The following is a 17,219-nucleotide window of genomic DNA, read 5'->3' as shown; positions in this document are numbered from 1 at the left end:
AAGAAGCTAACTATTTGTCTCATTGTCGTTAGTTAGACTTTCTGCAAGGTCACTTAATCCAGACTTGTTGAGTGCACTAATCAGATTATCAGGTGTTGCGTGGACTCCTTCTTGATCTTGCCAGGCAACAAGGAGCTGCTTAGCTCTCATCTTCATGTCTTCACTGTCACACTCAATCTGCCGGATTTCAGAGTCTTTCATTTCCAAGTAGGGAGCCAGAATCTTCCAGTGCTCACCTAACTTGTTGGCATATACCTCTATTTGTTCCCCAGTTACAGGTTTATCTCGCCGAACATCAGGACCTAGAAAATATAGAGGATATTAAATTATGTGCAAAGTATAGTGATGTACAATCCTAATATTTGAAAGTACCACAAAGCTGTGTTCTGATCATCTTAGTAAGCCTGTTTTAAAACTTTTAAAAAATCTTCATGGCTTGAATACCAACTTTAAAAAAAAATCATAATTCAGCACACAAAGCTGTTGCTTCTGTTGTAATTAGAAAGGCTTTCTCTCAAAGGAGCTGTTCTCTCCAACCTCCACTAGTTAACAGAGGTATGATGCTGCCTTAAAATACCTATTTTCTTTTCCTTTAAAATTACCATCTGTAAACTGACCACTGTAGGTCAAAAGTAGAACTGAGATAAAATGATGGAGGTGGAGAAGCAGATCAAATGAAATAACATACTCTCAACAAAGAACCCCAATCTTTTCCAATTTTGTAAAATAGCCAAGAAAATTCAATTCTTACTTTCATTTTCCTTCAGTAAAGCATCATTATCTTCCTCATCTTCATCCTCACCTGTTTTTATTTCTTCAGAAGGAGGCTAGAGATAAGAATAATAATGTTTAAAAGAAAGCCGACTTCTGAAGATACCTGGAAATGCTTTTCATTTTGTCATAAGATTCCCAGTAATGGGTCACAGATCCCCACCACCCAGTATGCCTTCTAATGCAGGACAGAAGACTGAAAAGCCAGGACAATCTGGTTTGGAAATAGCTAGGGTTTAGTATGTTCCAAGGGAAGAGGAGAGCAACCACGCCCATTGCTGCCAAATTGTAACAATGATTTGAAAATGCTATTGGAGGGGCAAAGAGATGGCTAGTGTTTAAGAACACTGTTCTTGCAGAAGACCTGGGTTCGAATCCCAGCACCCACATGGCAGCTAACAACTGTCAGTAACTCCAATTCCAGGGGATCCGAAAGCCTCTTGTCCTCCTCGGGCATTGCACCACATGGGCACACTTACCTACATGCAGGCAATACATGCATACACATAAAATAAAAATAAATATTAAAAAAAAATGCTATTAGAAAAGAGAACTGAGTAGAAAGATAGGCCAGTGCCATATTGCCACTCTTTAGACTCTGGCTCTGATAAAAAGTGGTAAAATACACTGGCAAATGGGAAAAACTTAAGGCCTTAGTTTACAGTGGATAGTAAGTTTATTCAAAATATTATAAGAACGTCTTAGCTGGGCATGGTGGCACACGCCTTTAATCCCAGCACTCGGGAGGCAGAGGCAGGCAGATCTCTGTGAGTTCAAGGCCTGGTCTACACAGTATGTTCCAGGACAGCTGGGGCTACGGGGAGACCCTGTCTCAAAAAAAAAAAGAATGTGCTAAATTGATTGTTGCACAGAAAACTACCAGCTCGTGTTTTTCCTGTAAAATGTATATTCAAATACATTTTTTTCCTCCATTTTAAGACAGGGTGGTCTGTAGATCACATGAGACACTAAATTCAGTTCTGCTCAAATACTGACAGCAGTTTTTAAGCAGATGTCAACTAGGGAATGGGAAAAAAATGAAATACGTTACTTACTGGTAGTTCCTTGGCTAGCTTTATTACCATATTTTCGAGATATTCTGGCAAACTTTTAAACTGCTGGTTGGTTGGCTGGAAGAAGTGAGGGCTTCTCCGTGCCAATAGTCTCAGAGCCCTCCAACCATAATTTGAATTGTTCACAGCTCTGTAGGAAGAGATGTCAGTCTTGTCATTTATAGTTTTCTTTTTCTATATTTCCTTCCATGTCACAGAATTGTACTCTAAAGCAAGTAATAGCTCAAAGTACCATCATGTTCCTAAAGGACCTCTCAGGGTGCAGTCCACATATTAAATAACAGAAACCAACAGATTCATAATTACAGAACCAAAAAATCTGAAGAAACACATTTTGCAAGTGTGTGTGTATACATTATTTCAGCAAGTCAATAGTATGTGTCCCAGTCCTGCTTAGACACTATATTAGTGCAGAAACCACCCATCCAATTATGTAGAAAAGAAATTAATGATAAGTAACTTTTATTGGTGAGTTGATATCTACACTTGCAATGCCACCTTCAGGTGTGAATTGAGTATTTCAGCACTGAGTTTATCATGTTAATGAAACCTGAGATGTTTAAAAATCTAATACTTTTAGGGGTTGGAGAGATGGCTCAGTGGTTAAGAGCACTTACAGCTCTTCTGTCCTTAACTTCAGTTCCAGGGGATTTGATGCCCTCTTTTGGCCTCTGGGCACTATGCATGTGGTAAATGCAGACAAAACACATATCTAAAAAAAAGAACTTTTTCATTACCTTAAAATGCACATCTGCTAAGGCTATGAAAAATGTTCCAAATCAGCAAAAAACTCAAATCTGAAAATACTGCTGGTCTCAAGTATTTTGAATAAAGGACCTGTATTTGGAATTCTATTTATACAACAGCTAATCTTTAATTCACTCGGTACCAACCTGAGTGAAAATGGCTCAAAATGCCCAAAGAGTGAATATCCAGTAGCCCACAATAGGCAATGGCAAGACAAGAATCACAAAAGAGCTTGCTCCTCAGGGAAGCAAAGCACAACCACCTCTGAGAAATCCTTAAAGACAGCGCCCCCAGAAACAGACCAAGTGGCTGGAAATACACTGGGTGCTTGTTTCTTTGTAAGTCACCCCCACCCCCCATAAAGATATGTTACATGGTTTGCCTGATAATGCAAGAGACCCAGAGAGAACTCTGGCAACACCCTCTGTTGCATGAGGAAGCTTCTTAAACCAGTCCTGAATCTATCTCATGTAACAAAGATGAATTAATATTCATTTCATTCAAACAACAAATCCTTATAAGCACTCCAGAGCTCTGGAGACATGTAGATCATGTGTGCCTGGATACAAAAGCTGGGCCGCAACCAGAGTGACTTTCAATACTTGACATGGTAATGTGGAATGGGTTGGCAATCACTGTTACTATAAGCACAAGGCATAACACAGTTTTAGTGGTAAGAATGAGAAAGATGAGTGGGAACTGTGGAGTGCGGTAAGTGGTATGAAACAGATCGCACAGGAACGCCACAGATGAGCTGTGAGAGTGACCAAGCCCTGGAAGCCCAAGAGGATGGGGAAAGAAGTTCAAGCAAGTGGGGTGGTCTGAAGGGGAAGAGAGAAAAGTCTCAAGTTGGAGAGGCATGTATGAGCCAGACCAAGGGTGATTAAAAAGGCCCTGGAGGGCTGGAGAGATGGCTCAGCGGTTAAGAACACTAGCTGTTCTTACAGAATACCCAGGTTCGAATCCCAGCACCCACATGGCAGCTAACAGTTGTCCGTAACTCCAGTTCCAGGGGATCCGACAACTTCTGTCCTCTGCAGGCATTGCAAAACATGGGTGCACTTACCTACATGCAGGCAATACACGCATACACATAAAAATAATAAAGTCTTTAAAAAAATAAAGGAAAAAAAAGGCCTGGAGTTCAGAATAGGTATTTAGTGAAATATTTTAAGCATCAGATGGACTTACGCATATTTTTCTTTTTTGCCTTTTTTTGGGACGGTCTCTCTGTAGCCCTAGCTGACCTGGAGTTTGCTATGTAGACCAGGCTGGCCTCGAATTCACAGAGATCACCTGCCTCTGCCTCCCAAGTGCTGGGATTAAAAGAGTGCACCACCATGCCCGGCATATTTTACTTTTGATAGGATCTCAGTCAGCAGCCTAGACTAGCCTAAAACTCAATCCTCCTGTTTCAGCCTCCTGAATGCTGGAATTATAGGTGTGTGCAACCATGCCTTGTGCATTTATCATAGAGATCACTGACTAGTGCATGGAGAATTGACCACACTAGTTAAGAGGTCGGAGTAAAACTAAAACTTGCCACAGGGCCAAAGTAGTCATGCACATCAAATGCTAACTACATGCCATGCACAGTTCAAAGAATCATTTAATCTTATGAAATGAACCCTATGAAATGACGGCTACCACTCAGCAAATGATGAAAGGGCAGAGATGACTTCAGTTAGGACTGGCCACCTAGACAGTAAGCAGTAGAGAGGATGGGAAGGTATGTATTCTGACAGGAGGGCCCTTGCCTTTAAATCACAACTCCATAATACCTATCTAAAACTATGAGACTGTGGTGTAACTTGGGACATTTTGGATAGAAAGGGTGAGACTGAACCTTAAAGTTACCCCATATATTGAAAGTAAAGCAGCAGAAGCAGAGCCAGCAGTGGAGACTGATGTAGAGGGGCAGCAAAGTAAAAAGGACAGACAGTAAGTGCTTCTACAGGTTCCGACAAAGGAAAACATCACCAGAGCAAGGACAGCTGGTGAGTGCAAAGAGGAACTGGTGAAGTAGCTCAGTGGACGCAAGAAAGGCTGACAGAAACAGGTGAGGAAGTGAAGACAAAAACGACATTGGCTGGCAGGAAAGACTGCTTTGGAGAGGAACAGACATCAAAGTGACAGATGGAGGGAGCCGTGGGCTGAGGGCTGGGGGTTCTAATACTTGAAGCAGAGGTAATTCCAAGTCATGTTTAGGAGTCAATAGTCACTGAAATCAGGGCGTTGGAGGAATGTGAACACTACAGAAACACCCCAAAGGGCTACTCATTGACCAGCTCCCCTTAAACTTTTTAGAATACTTACAATTTCTAAAAACAAACAAACAAAACACTGAAAAATAAGCATCAGCTCATGAGAAACACTACTTACTTATACTCATTTTCAACCATATTTTCAGGGTCTGCTTGTTCAATGGCTTCTTCAAAGAATTCCTCCAAAGTTGGCATGTATTCCCTGGACATTAAAAGGAAGGAGTGAGGTTCATTCATGAAATGGTGGCCGTGTAGATTCTAAACATACCCTTATGTTAGTTACAGCTAGGGCCCAAACTCAACGGACTCTACATTTCTAAGGCAATAAAGACTCAAAGCTAGCAGGGAACTCAGGAGGCAGAGGCAGGCAGATCACTCTGAGATCAAGGCCAGTCTGGTTTACATACTGAGTTCAGGGCCAACTGAGGCTAAAGGGAGACGCTCTCTCAAAAAAACCAAACCAAACCAACCTCACCCCACCCCTGACCCAACAACAAGGAGGTACAGGTCTGAAAACTATACAATATTACATCTCAGGCACTATGTATTATAAATGATACACTGCACTTATTTATATATTACAACAAATATGCTATCATGAGGGTGACCAGTTTAATAGCATTTGAATTTCACTAGCAAACATCAACATTTCATACCATGTCCTTAACTATTTGTATGGATTTTTCAATACTAGAATTAATTGAACCTAAATAACCAAACCATACTGAGATTTTAAAAGTTTAACTTTTAGTTTATTTTAGATTATTATGTAATATAGTGGGTTTTCAATTGAATCTTTCTTGAATTTAAGAAATAAAATTTTGAAACAGGCAAAGAAATCCACAGAGCAAATCAGAAGTTCTACATCTTTGACTAAAACTAGAAAATAGGTTCCCTAAAGAATAAAATCTTATGGCACATTACAGTAACATGTTTCCTATTAATAAATATTATAAGGCTCAGGTTTCTGAGTTTAACATCACTACCCCCTCCAAGACTTTAATTGTGTGTGTGCGTGCGTGACTATAGGCAAGTACAGGTGCCCTTGGCAGAGGCCAGAGGTATTAAATCCCCTGGAGCTGAAGTTACATGTGGTTGTAAGCTGCCTGATGGGGTGCTGGGAATATGGTCCTCTAATAAGAGCAGTAGGTGTACTTAACAACTGAGCATGTCTTCTGGCCTTCACTCTTCTCACCAGGCAAAAAAGGGATCACAGGATGAATACCTAGCCAGAGCTGAGTATCAGCCATAAATGTTTTAGAACCACTTGCTACTGTTAAAATTACTGTGTATTTCAAGCAATCACAACTAATAGCAATCACATCTGTACCAGTAATGCCAGGATTCTGCCATATTTGCTTCACATTTTTAAAAAGCTACAAATAGAAGTGTATCCCTCCCCTCATTTCCTTTTCCTCTCTCCAGAAAACCACTATTCAAAATTTTATTCTTGTGGCCTTGAAAACATTTTTTTTTAAAAATTTTATGTGTATGTATGTATTGCCTGCCTGTAAGTGCACTTGTGTCGTGCAATGCCTGTGGAGTACAGAAGAGGGTGTCGGATCCCCTGCAACTGGCACTATACAGTTAGATGCCATATGAGTGCTGGGATTTGAACCTGGGTCTTCTGCAAGAACAGCCAGTGCTCTTAACCACTGAACCTCTCCAGTCCCCCATTCTTGTGCCTTTTAAAAAACTCTTGTATTTTTCAAATTTCTAGCTAGTGGAATCCTGGTATGTACTCTTAAACAGTTTGATTTCTCTGAAGTATGGTCAATACCAGTATTTCTCACGTATTAATTTTTTGATGAATATATACATATAATTCCATTTTATGAGCATGTGACAAGATATCAATACCCTATTGTTAGATAATAAAGGTGTTTTTGCACTTACAATGCTAATGCATATCCTAGTACTTAGACTCCATGTTTGGATGAACTAGCTTCCCAGGAAACCATGGCCTTCCACTTCTGCTTTTATTTCAACCCACAAGAGGATATTCCTTTTACATCACAAATACACATACATGCTAGTATGTGGATTATAAAAAGTAAAGCTAGTATATCACAAAATATGTTTACTATTTCACTTAAAAAATGCCAGTTGAGGGGCTAGGAGATGGCTCAGTTAATAAATTGCTTATTATAATGGGCCCTGAGTTTGGATCTCATCACCCCTGTAAAAAGCCAGGTATGTGGGCTGGAGAGATGGTTTAGTGGTTATGATCGTGTACTATTCTTGCAGAGGACCTGAGTTTGGTTTCCAGCCTCCACACTGAGTGACTCACAATCATCTGTAACAATAGCTCCCAGGGATCCAATGGCCTCTTCTGGCCTCTGTGGGCATGTGCACATACACACAGACACATGTACATACTTAAATCTTTTTTTAAAAAAGGCATGGCAGCTCGCTTCTGTAACACAAATCCTAGGGGGCGGGGGTGATGAACAGGGGCTTGCTGGCCAGGCGGTCTTCCAGGTTTAGTGAGACCCTGTCTCAAAAATAAAGTGAAGAACAACAAAGGAAAATATGAGACATAGAGCTTGGGACTCCACATGCATGTGCACATGTACACATACATACACACACACATGCACGCACGCACACACGCACATCATTTGAAATTACTAAGGTGATGTCACAGACCACTGATGACTCAACCTGAGAGTTTAAAAAGACCATTAGGATCAATATGTGGAAGACTAGAATGGCTAAGTCTCTGACTTCCACATCTTGCCAACTGTCAAGTGCTGCGCCATCACACTCTCATTAGCAGCAGTGGCAAATTACCTTAATTCTTAGAAAACTTAAAATAGTAAATCTTTTGTTTATGAAGTTGCTTGCTGTGGATTTAACTGCCCTTCCAGTTAATAGTCATCTTTTCAGAGACTTATTAAGGTCACTACTTCTGAACCTGACATTTCCTTTGTCCATTTTTTCCTACTGGGCTGTAATCTCATTTTATCAGTCTTGCTTCAACTGTTTTCCTAGTATTAAAAAACATTTTGGCCCGGCGTGGTGGTGCATGCCTTTAATCCCAGCACTTGGGAGGCAGAGGCAGGCAGATCTCTGTTCACAACCAGCCTGGTCTACATGGTAAGTTTCCAGGTCAGCCCCACTACAGGGAGACCCTGTCTCAAAAAGATCAAAGAAAAAAAAAAAAAATTTTTTTTTTTGTTGTTGTTGATCTTTTATATTATTTGCTTAGGAGATGAAGGGGAGGGAGTGGGCATGGATTTGATTAAAACACTTTATATGCATGTATGAAATGCTCAATAAATTATTTAAAAAAAAATTTCTGGCCAGGCATGGTGGTGCATACCTTTAACTCCAGCACTTGGGAGGCAGAGTCAGGAAGATTTCTGAGTTCAAGGCTAGCCTGGTCTACACAGTGACTTCCAGGCCAGCTGGGGCAACAGGGAGACCCTGTCTCCAAAAAGATAAACAAAAAAACCCCCAAAATTCTAATCTTAATTTCTACTATATTCTGACCTACGGTGCTAGACGTGCTCAGTTGATTTTTCAGACATTAAACAAATATTTTATCTATTTTTTAAAAATTTTATGTGTATGAGTGTTTTGCTTGCATGTATGTAAGTGCACCACGTGTACGCAATACCCCAGAAGAGGGCAATGGATCTCCCAGAACTGGAGATGCTAGGAACTGAACCCAGGTCCTCTGCAAGAGCAGCCAGTGCTCTTAACTGCTGAGCCACCTCTTCAGCCCGATTTTTTTTTTTCCTGTCTTTCTGACAAAAAAGACCAAGCTGGCCTTGAATTCACAGAGATCTTCCTGCCTCTGCCTCTGGAGTGCTGGGATTAAAGTTACGCACCAACATGCCTGGCTTCCCAGACTTTTTTTTTAATGTAAGCATTTAGAGCTATAAACTTCCATCTGTGGGTCAGCAAGAAAGCTCAGCGGGTAAAAGTGCTTGCCACACAAACCTGACGAAGTTGAATTCAATCCCTGAAACCCATGGTGGAAGGATAACCAAATCCCAAAAGTAGTCCTCTGACTTCCACATGCATGCCGTAACGCACACATGCCTACACCCTTGCACACAGACTTTTTAATTAAAAATTTCCATTTGCATTTTATTAAATTAGAACTCCAAAGTCTGAACTCCAAAGTAGTATTTTCATTGTCAGTTACTTCTGTTTTCCAAGTTTCTATTATGCTCCATCCTTCCTCCTCTCCCTTCTTTCTGTTTTGAGATACAGTCTCACCTCACTATGTTGCCCAGGTTGGACTCAAATTCCTTCCCTCAAGCCTCATTCTCTCAGCTGGTCAAGGCCTGTAGGACTGTGCCATCATTTTGGGTTGATTTCTTCTTTGAGTAAGGGGCTAGTCAACAGTGGGTTTCCAAGACTTTTTAGGTACTTTGTATTATTTTGTTACTTATGCATAATTGAGATAAGTCTGTGCCATTGTTAAGACTGGGCTTCTTAAGTATCTTAGTAAATCCTGAATGTATTGTACTTTTAATATTTATTAAATATTGAGAAAGTATGTCAAAATTAATCTATATCATGTACTAGTCAATTTCTCATTCTAAATCCTGTCAAATTTTTGAGATTACTTAAGGAATAAAGCTTAGAATATATATATATGTATATATATATCGGATGCATTTTTCCTTTTCTATTTTTTAAATATTCGTTATTTTTATGTGCACGAGTGTATTGCCTGCATGTATGTGAGTGCACCCATGTCGTGGAATGTTGTAGAGGTCAGAAGAGGGCGTTGGATTCCCCTGGAACTGGAGTTAAGGACAGTTCATAGCCACCATATGGGTGCTGGGAATTGAACCCGGGTCCTCTGCAAGACTGGTCAGTGCTCTTAACCGCTGAGCCATCTCTCCAGCTCCCTCCTTTTTCATTTTTATATTTTTATGTACTATTTTAAATAATGCTTTCTGCTTCGAATGTGCTATTGTCTAATATCAATTTAATAATGCTATTATACCTTTATTATTATAGTTCAACTTTTCCATATCCTTGTTTTTAAGGTATTTTAAATAATTTAAATTTTGGGGGGTGGGAATTTCCTGAGCACTATATTTACATTATTTTTATCCCTCCCAACTCCTCCCACTCCCTCTCAATTTCATGACCTCTTCATTATTGTTACATATACATGTGTATATAAGCACACACATATCCTACTGAGTCCATTTAGCATTGCTCGTATGTACGTGTGTTCAGGGCTGACCAATTGAGATTGTATGACCTAACAGGGAGTTTGTCCCTGGAGAAAACGGAGTCTCCCTTTCTGCAGCCTTTAATTGCCTGTAGTTGTTCATCTAGAAGTGGGACCACGTGGCATTTCCCCCATCCATGTTGACATGTTGACTGGTATCATTATGCAGGTTCCCACTTCCTTCATGAATTTTTCTTTTCTTGTGATCCCAAATATATCAGTTCTACCTTCTTAAAAATCCTAAATTAGTAATTTCTACTACTTTATATAGTGAATCTAGATAAGATCTATTCACATTTCTTCATGAAGACTGTCTTCACAGTCGCTTTTCTTGTTTTCTGGGTTCCGTTTCTTGCATGATTTTTTTTTTGTCTTTTTGAGACAGGGTCTCCCCCATCTGGCTTGGAACTTGCTATGTACACCAGGTTGGCCACCTGGTTGGCTTCGAACTCACAGAGATCCACCTGCTTCTGCCTCCCCAGTGCTCAGATTAATGTGCCACTCCCATCCAGTGCATGGCATTTTTATAAACAGGGTCACCAATTTGCCTTTTTCCTCCTTTTGGTGCTGGGATTGAACCCAGAGTCATATGCACACCAAGAATCTGCTCAGCATGCGCTATACCCCTAGCCCTGAAAATAACTATTCTCAATCACTCAACTGGCTGACACTGTCTCAATTCTTATATCATCCCACCGTCATCTGGTTTTCTATTTTATTTGAAGCCTACTGCTAGTTTAATTTGCTCTTTTGAAGGTTGTCTTTATTTCTCTTCCAGGCCTTCATAGTCACATATAGAGACTACTTTATCCTATTTAAGACTTGCACATCATCTTGAACCAAAAAACTCAGGCCCGTTCACAGTCATTTATTTTTGTCCCAGTCTGTATTTCTTACACTGTGATCTGTTAGGTTTCCTTGTTGTATTGTTAACGCATATTGTCTCGTTTTTAAATACATGCTTTTTCAATTTTCCTGGTCCCTTGTGTTTGAGGCAAGGGGTCTTGTACTCACAGCAATTCTCCTGCCTTAGTGTTCCAAGTGCTGGGATTACAGGTGTTGAGCTACTACACCCAGCTGTTTGGTCCTTTCTGACAGTGCCAGATTTATTTTCAGTTTCTACTACTTTACCTTTTAATTATCTGAAATATACTTTATAGCCTTAATCTAATTTTGGGGGGGGTGCTTTTTGAGACAGGGTCTCCCTGTAGCTCCAGCTGCCTAGAACTCACTCTGTAGACCAGGCTGGCCTCAAACTCAGAGAGGATCCACCTATCTCTGCCTCCCGAGTGCTGGGATTAAAGGCGTGCGCCACCACACCCAGCTTAATCTAATTTTTTAAGTACTCATAGTACATTATTTCCTTGAATGTTTGAAAATTTGGATGGTAAATTGATCTTTAGACGTTTATCTCGGGGGCGGCTTCATCTGAAGCTCTGAGCCCCAGGCAGATTTTACTACCAGCCTGGGACTTTCTAGCTCCCTCCTTTGTTCCTTTATGCTGCTGGCAGTATACATGTAAACTCTAAGACTATGTGAGAAAAGGCTTGGTGGTATCATTTCACAGGAAATACCTTTCCCTTCCTAGCAGAAATAGAAAAGCTTTCTGGCTTCCTGTGCCAAGAGGTTAAGTCCTGTTCCCATCTCCCACCCTCTTCCATTCCTCTGTTGACGGTATCTCTGCTTTGCTCAGGAAGAACTAGCTCTCAGGCCTGAGGTTACCTTTGGAATCTCTGTAGCTACTGACTGCTTCTCTGGTGACTCAAACTGGGAATCATCTGCACTGCTCCACAGCTTGCAGTGCCACTTCAATCCACTCTTCCAGTGTTTGCTTCCCATTTCCTTTGTGAATTTTTCTTTTCTTGTGATCCCTAAATTGACTTTATCAGCATTTCTAGGTGTTTTAAGGCAAGACATATTCTGTCAGGCCAGAAGTTATCCATAATAAACTGTGTTTTGAGAAAGGTTCTCATGGCTGGCCTGGAATTTGCTATGTTGAAAAAGCTGCCTTAGAGCTTACAGAGATCTACCTGTCTGCCTCCTGAGTGCTGGGATTAATTACAATTTGCTGAAACACTCAGTGAACTTTTACATTTCTGGGCTCCGACCATAGCTGAGAAAAGACTGCATTCTACTTAATACAGAAAAAACATTAACATGGAAAAGTTTTCAACTTGCCTTGTTTCTGATTTACAGGCTTCCATATTATCAGGACAGAGATTCCAAAGCCTTGTTAACTCATCACTACAAAATAAGACAGACATAATTTTATATGAATGCTGTCCTCATACCCTTTAAACCTGCATATGTAACATAAGTAGTGGATTTTGGTGGTAGTATGAGCTTTACTTTTCTCCTTCATAATTAATAAAGTTTCTACATACGTAAATATTTAATGATAATTTTTTTTTGTCTTTTTGAGGTAGGGTCTCCCTGTAGCTCCAGCTGTCCTGGAACTCACTATGTAGACCAGGCTGGCCTTGAACTCACAGAGATCCACCTGCCTCCCGAGTGCTGGGATTAAAGAGGTGTGCCACCACACCCGGCTTAATGATAATCTTTTATAGTCACTTTTTTCAAAAAGAGTCAACCACAATAAAAAGCAAAGAATAGTTAACTGGAAGGCAATATAACTCAAAAGATTAGGGTACTTTGTAATAACTAGAAGTGAGCTGTGCTGCTAAATAATTGTCTTATAGGCAGGGCATGGTGGTACACACCTTTAATCCCACCACTGGGGGGTGGGGGGCAGGCAGATCTTTGAGTTCAAGGCCAGCCTGGTCTACATAGTGAGTTCCAGGACCGCTCAGGCTACAGGGAGACCCTGTCTCAGAAAGACCAAAAAATAAAAAATCAAAAAAAATAATTGTCTTGTCTGTGACAGGGAAAGAATGGCACAGCCCAAAGCTAAGGATTCTGGAAGGTGGAGACAAAGCAAAGGCTTGCATGGCTGCAGGAGATCACAGGATGACACACAGAGCCACCAGGCGTGGTCTCCTTTGCTCATTTACTTACATACTGAATACAATTCATATAATATGTAGATATGACAAACTGGAAAGTTCTTAGAGTAATATTTTCAAAGTATAAAAATAACTGAGGACATATGAAGGAAAGTTAACATACTTTCCCATCAGAATTTTCTTGTTAGGTCCTTTGCCTAGGAAGTCTTCTGGGGCTGCTCTCTTCCGTATCACTCTTGTGGGCTTGGTATCTGCTGCTCTGTATGAACAAAGCAAATATTTTGGGGATTGCAAATGGGTAGCAGAAATGGGGGAGTATGCTAGTGGTAAAATACTTGCCTAATGTGCATAAGGTCCCTGGGTTAATCTCAAGTGCTGAAAAACACAACAACCCCCCCACCCCCAATCCCATTAAAAACTAAGAGATTGTTACTGGTTTTTTTTTTTTTTTTTTTTTTTTTTGGTCTTTTTTTGAGACAGGGTCTCCCTGTAGCCCCAGCTGTCCTGGAACTATGTAGACCAGGCTGGCCTTGAGCTCACAGAGATCCACCTGCCTCTGCCTCCAAGTGCTGGGATTACAGGCGTGCGCCACCACACCCAGCAGATTGTTACTGTTTTTGCACACCAAAAATCTAAAAGCTTCACAGTATGATAGAATACTCATCAGACAGAAGACAAAAATGCCACATCATAGGGCAAATTATAAGTAGACACACAGCATTTTTCAATAATTAATATTGATCAATTTATTCTGAAAATTCTATCAGACTATATTTTGAAATGTCCTTTTCATATTTCTTATGATGAGCTTATTTACCTTTCTTTCACAAAACTTGGGCAGCCTTCATTTTTCCATGAGTTCCAATTTTCTTCAGTGTTTAATATATGCTAGGATAAACAAAGACATTATATTTGCCTGATAGAATCCTTTGAAATCATATTTGGTGCTGAGAAATCTACATTGTAATCAAATACATACCTCTACCATCTTTGAAAATCTTTCTCCATCGGGGGGGTTTTCAGATAGTAGCTGTGATTAGAAAGAATATACTAAGCTTTCAACAACTTTCTGCATCATAGGAGTGGTTTGTAGGCAGAGCACCGAGAAGTGTTTGTGTTCTTGTACCTGAGCTTAACTTTATCCTTATTTTCCTACTTGGGGCTGAAACAAAGAAAATTCTAAATTTCCATTTTTCAATCATAGGTTTGTTGCATGTTGGACTTACTTGATAGACTGATTTTGTAGTATCTTCTATCCAGAGTGATTGCTCATCAGTTAAAACATAGTTTGAACTGGGAAAGAAAGAATAAATGCATGTTTGAGCGACAGAGTGTGTACTAATGTTAAGGTTTATTTATAGTAGTATATAAGTTAGCCATATTGTATCAAAGTTGTCAAGAATCATCACCAACGAGAGGATGATGAGAAAATTCTAACACTTCGTCATCAAGAGTATTTAATATTAAAGTCATGAAAATATATAAAGGCAAATAAAACATTTAATTAACTGACTTGACTACAGAGTAACAAACATGTCTAAGTTTAATGTGAGATGACAATCTGAGAAAACATTAACATAGTACTATACATGATAAATACCGACAGGCATATTACATTTCCTTTAAAACTCATTAAAAATATATTGAAAAATACTAAATCCTAGAAAAGGCTATATAGCCAAACCCAAATTATCAAGCACTCCCATTACCTATACACTAATTCTCTACACACATCAGCAAATACTGATAGATTACCATCTGCCAAGATCTGAGCACCAACTCACAGAATCTGCAGAACCACTATGTCCACATATAAAAGAGAGAACAGTGGCCCAATGGTGTTCCCAAGGCTACAAAGCTTGCATTCAAACCTAGGTCTGACTCCAAAGTCCTTGACCTTTCTACATTATACTACACCAAACTAAAACAGAGTAAGAAATAACATTTTGGGTGGGTCCCATGTGCTACCTTAAAACAATTCTGAAGGAACTGCAGTAAGTGCTGACACTGGAGTGTGGACTAAGCAAACAGTAAAGCCACGTCCTTTACACAACTCAAACAACACTGGGTTTGTGTAATGAACATACACAGTGTCAAGTAACAGGACTCACTTCAGGTATGGGTTTTTTTGAGACAGGGTCTCCCTATAGTCCCATTGGCCTAGAACTATGCAGACCAGGCTGGCCTTGAACTCATAGAGATCTGCCTGCCTTTGCCTCCCGAGTGCTGGGATTAAAGGCAAGTGCCACCATGCCCAGCCTGATGAGGTTTTGTGAAACCTTAAAAACGAAACTCTTGTGTCCACGTGTGGAGGCCAGAGGTCAAGCCTGGGTGTCACTCCTCAGGCACCATTTGCCTTGTTTTTTGAGATGGGGTCTCTCACTGGGACCTGGTGCTTACAGATTAGGCTAGGCTAGCTGATCAGCAAACACCAGGGATCCTCCTGTCTCCACCTCCCCAGTGCTGGGATTACAAGTGTCTGTCCTACACCTGGCTTTTAATGTAGGTGCTAGAGACTGAACCTGGATCCTTCACATTTGCACCACCATCACTTTACCAACTGAACAATTTTCCCACCCCCTAGAACTCATCATTGCTTTAAGATTTTTTTTTTTTTTTTTTTTTTTTTTTTTGCTCCTTTCAGTTCTAATGTCCTAAACAGCTCCACTTGTATGAGACCATTTTGGCCTACTCAAATAAGCTTGTATGCCGGAGGAGGGAAGAGACCACCATACATCAACAGAAACAAAAACTCCTGGGAAGGCCTGGCACTCGGCAAAAGACTCACTAACACTTGCATATTTTAACACTTTTTTTCTCAAAATAAATATCCTATATCTACAAGTTCCCAACTGGCTGTTTATGTAGCCCTTATATGGATCTAAGACCAGTGAGATGGCTCAGTGGGTAAAAGCACTGTGTAAAACTGACAGCCTAAACAATCCCCAGATTCCATGGTGGAAAGAGAAAACTGACTTCTAAAAGTTCTCTTCTGACCTCCATGCACACCATGCCACACGTCTCCCCCTCTCCCAATAATTATAAAACAAAATTATTGCTTTAAATACAAAAAAAAATTGTACATATTTTATGGGGCTAATACAACAAATTCTAGGCAAGATCTTTTCTTTGCCACTGTTTAAAAATCCTTTATTGTCCGTATTAACGTACCTTTTGAATTTGACTTGCCCCTTGAGGTACTGGAATAAAATGAGATACTGCAACAGGATATGTCGACGGAAGTTACTGTCACTCAGTTGTAAATCCATCAACTACTCGAAAAAAGCACACAAAAAACACATTAAAAATCAAGTATTGACCTCAAGTACAGGTGAAACATTGTAGAAATGGAAGATTCTGATTCTAATAGAAAATATCTGCTGTGCACTCACACTCTGCAAAGTGCTACTGCACAAGCACAAGGATGTCTTGACCACATTATGCCATGAGATATTCATGATGGTGAATAAAATTGCTCTCTGTGGTCTTGACCTGGGGATAACATAAGGCAGCAATATAATAAAGTGAAAGAGTGCCTACCACTTTCCCACATACAGAGAATAATGGTCAAAGGAGAGGTCCATGTAAACAGTACAACAGCATGGGCACCATTCACCCTGTAACCGTACAAAGTGCCTGCAGGAGAGGTGGGGCTTGACAGAAGAGAAGAAATTAGTGGGCCAGAGTTATGTGAATTTAAAATGAGGTTTTTTCCTTTAGATTTTTGGGAAAATTGCCATCATAGTTGAATTATTACAGAATGTGGAACAGAATGAAGATTACTAATGAGGAAGTATGTGTGCAATCATAGCAGCTAGCTGCTTCTGCTGTGAGAATGACAGGTGGTAAGAAGGGAAGTCATCCTGTATGATGATGTCCATACAGAGCTAAAGACTTTCTTTTTTAAAAATCTAGAGCAACAGTAGGAAGCTGCCTCCTTCTAAATGAATTATCAGTACACTATCGGAAAGCGTCAAGTTCCACTGGTTCAGCACTGGTTACACTGCTGGCTCATGTGTAAGCAAGATGCATGCCTTTTTAAAACTGGTCTTCTAGAAAGCTTTACTTCACCTTTAGGAATGAACATTTGTTATTTTTCATGTTCACTCTCCCTTCTCAACTGAAAAATGTGACTGGCATGCCACTAGTTTTCCTTTCCTCCACATCCTGTGTCACGCTTGGGAGGCAGAGGCAGGCA

The 17,219-nt window shown here is 40.2% G+C and overlaps 1 protein-coding gene across 1 annotated transcript in view; it reads right to left on the bottom strand.

The window, feature by feature from the left end:
• Positions 1 to 6: 6 nt before the first annotated feature.
• Thoc1 (THO complex 1) overlaps positions 7 to 17,219 on the bottom strand; it is a 48,085-nt gene continuing 30,872 nt past the window's right edge. The window contains exons 12-21 of the mRNA XM_008826959.3: positions 16,193 to 16,293; positions 14,248 to 14,314; positions 14,001 to 14,051; positions 13,839 to 13,909; positions 13,185 to 13,280; positions 12,237 to 12,302; positions 4,974 to 5,057; positions 1,827 to 1,974; positions 752 to 827; positions 7 to 302 (exon numbers count right to left, since the gene is read on the bottom strand). Of these exons, the coding sequence (XP_008825181.1) occupies positions 7 to 302; positions 752 to 827; positions 1,827 to 1,974; positions 4,974 to 5,057; positions 12,237 to 12,302; positions 13,185 to 13,280; positions 13,839 to 13,909; positions 14,001 to 14,051; positions 14,248 to 14,314; positions 16,193 to 16,293 (1,056 nt within the window). The remainder of the gene's footprint in view (positions 303 to 751; positions 828 to 1,826; positions 1,975 to 4,973; positions 5,058 to 12,236; positions 12,303 to 13,184; positions 13,281 to 13,838; positions 13,910 to 14,000; positions 14,052 to 14,247; positions 14,315 to 16,192; positions 16,294 to 17,219) is intronic.

Source organism: Nannospalax galili, unplaced genomic scaffold (assembly GCF_000622305.1).
Source record: "Nannospalax galili isolate Female #2095 unplaced genomic scaffold, S.galili_v1.0 scaffold511, whole genome shotgun sequence".
Lineage (NCBI taxonomy): Eukaryota > Metazoa > Chordata > Mammalia > Rodentia > Spalacidae > Nannospalax > Nannospalax galili.
The sequence above is the reverse complement of the archived record's forward strand: the minus strand, read 5'-3'. Positions and strand labels throughout refer to the sequence as shown.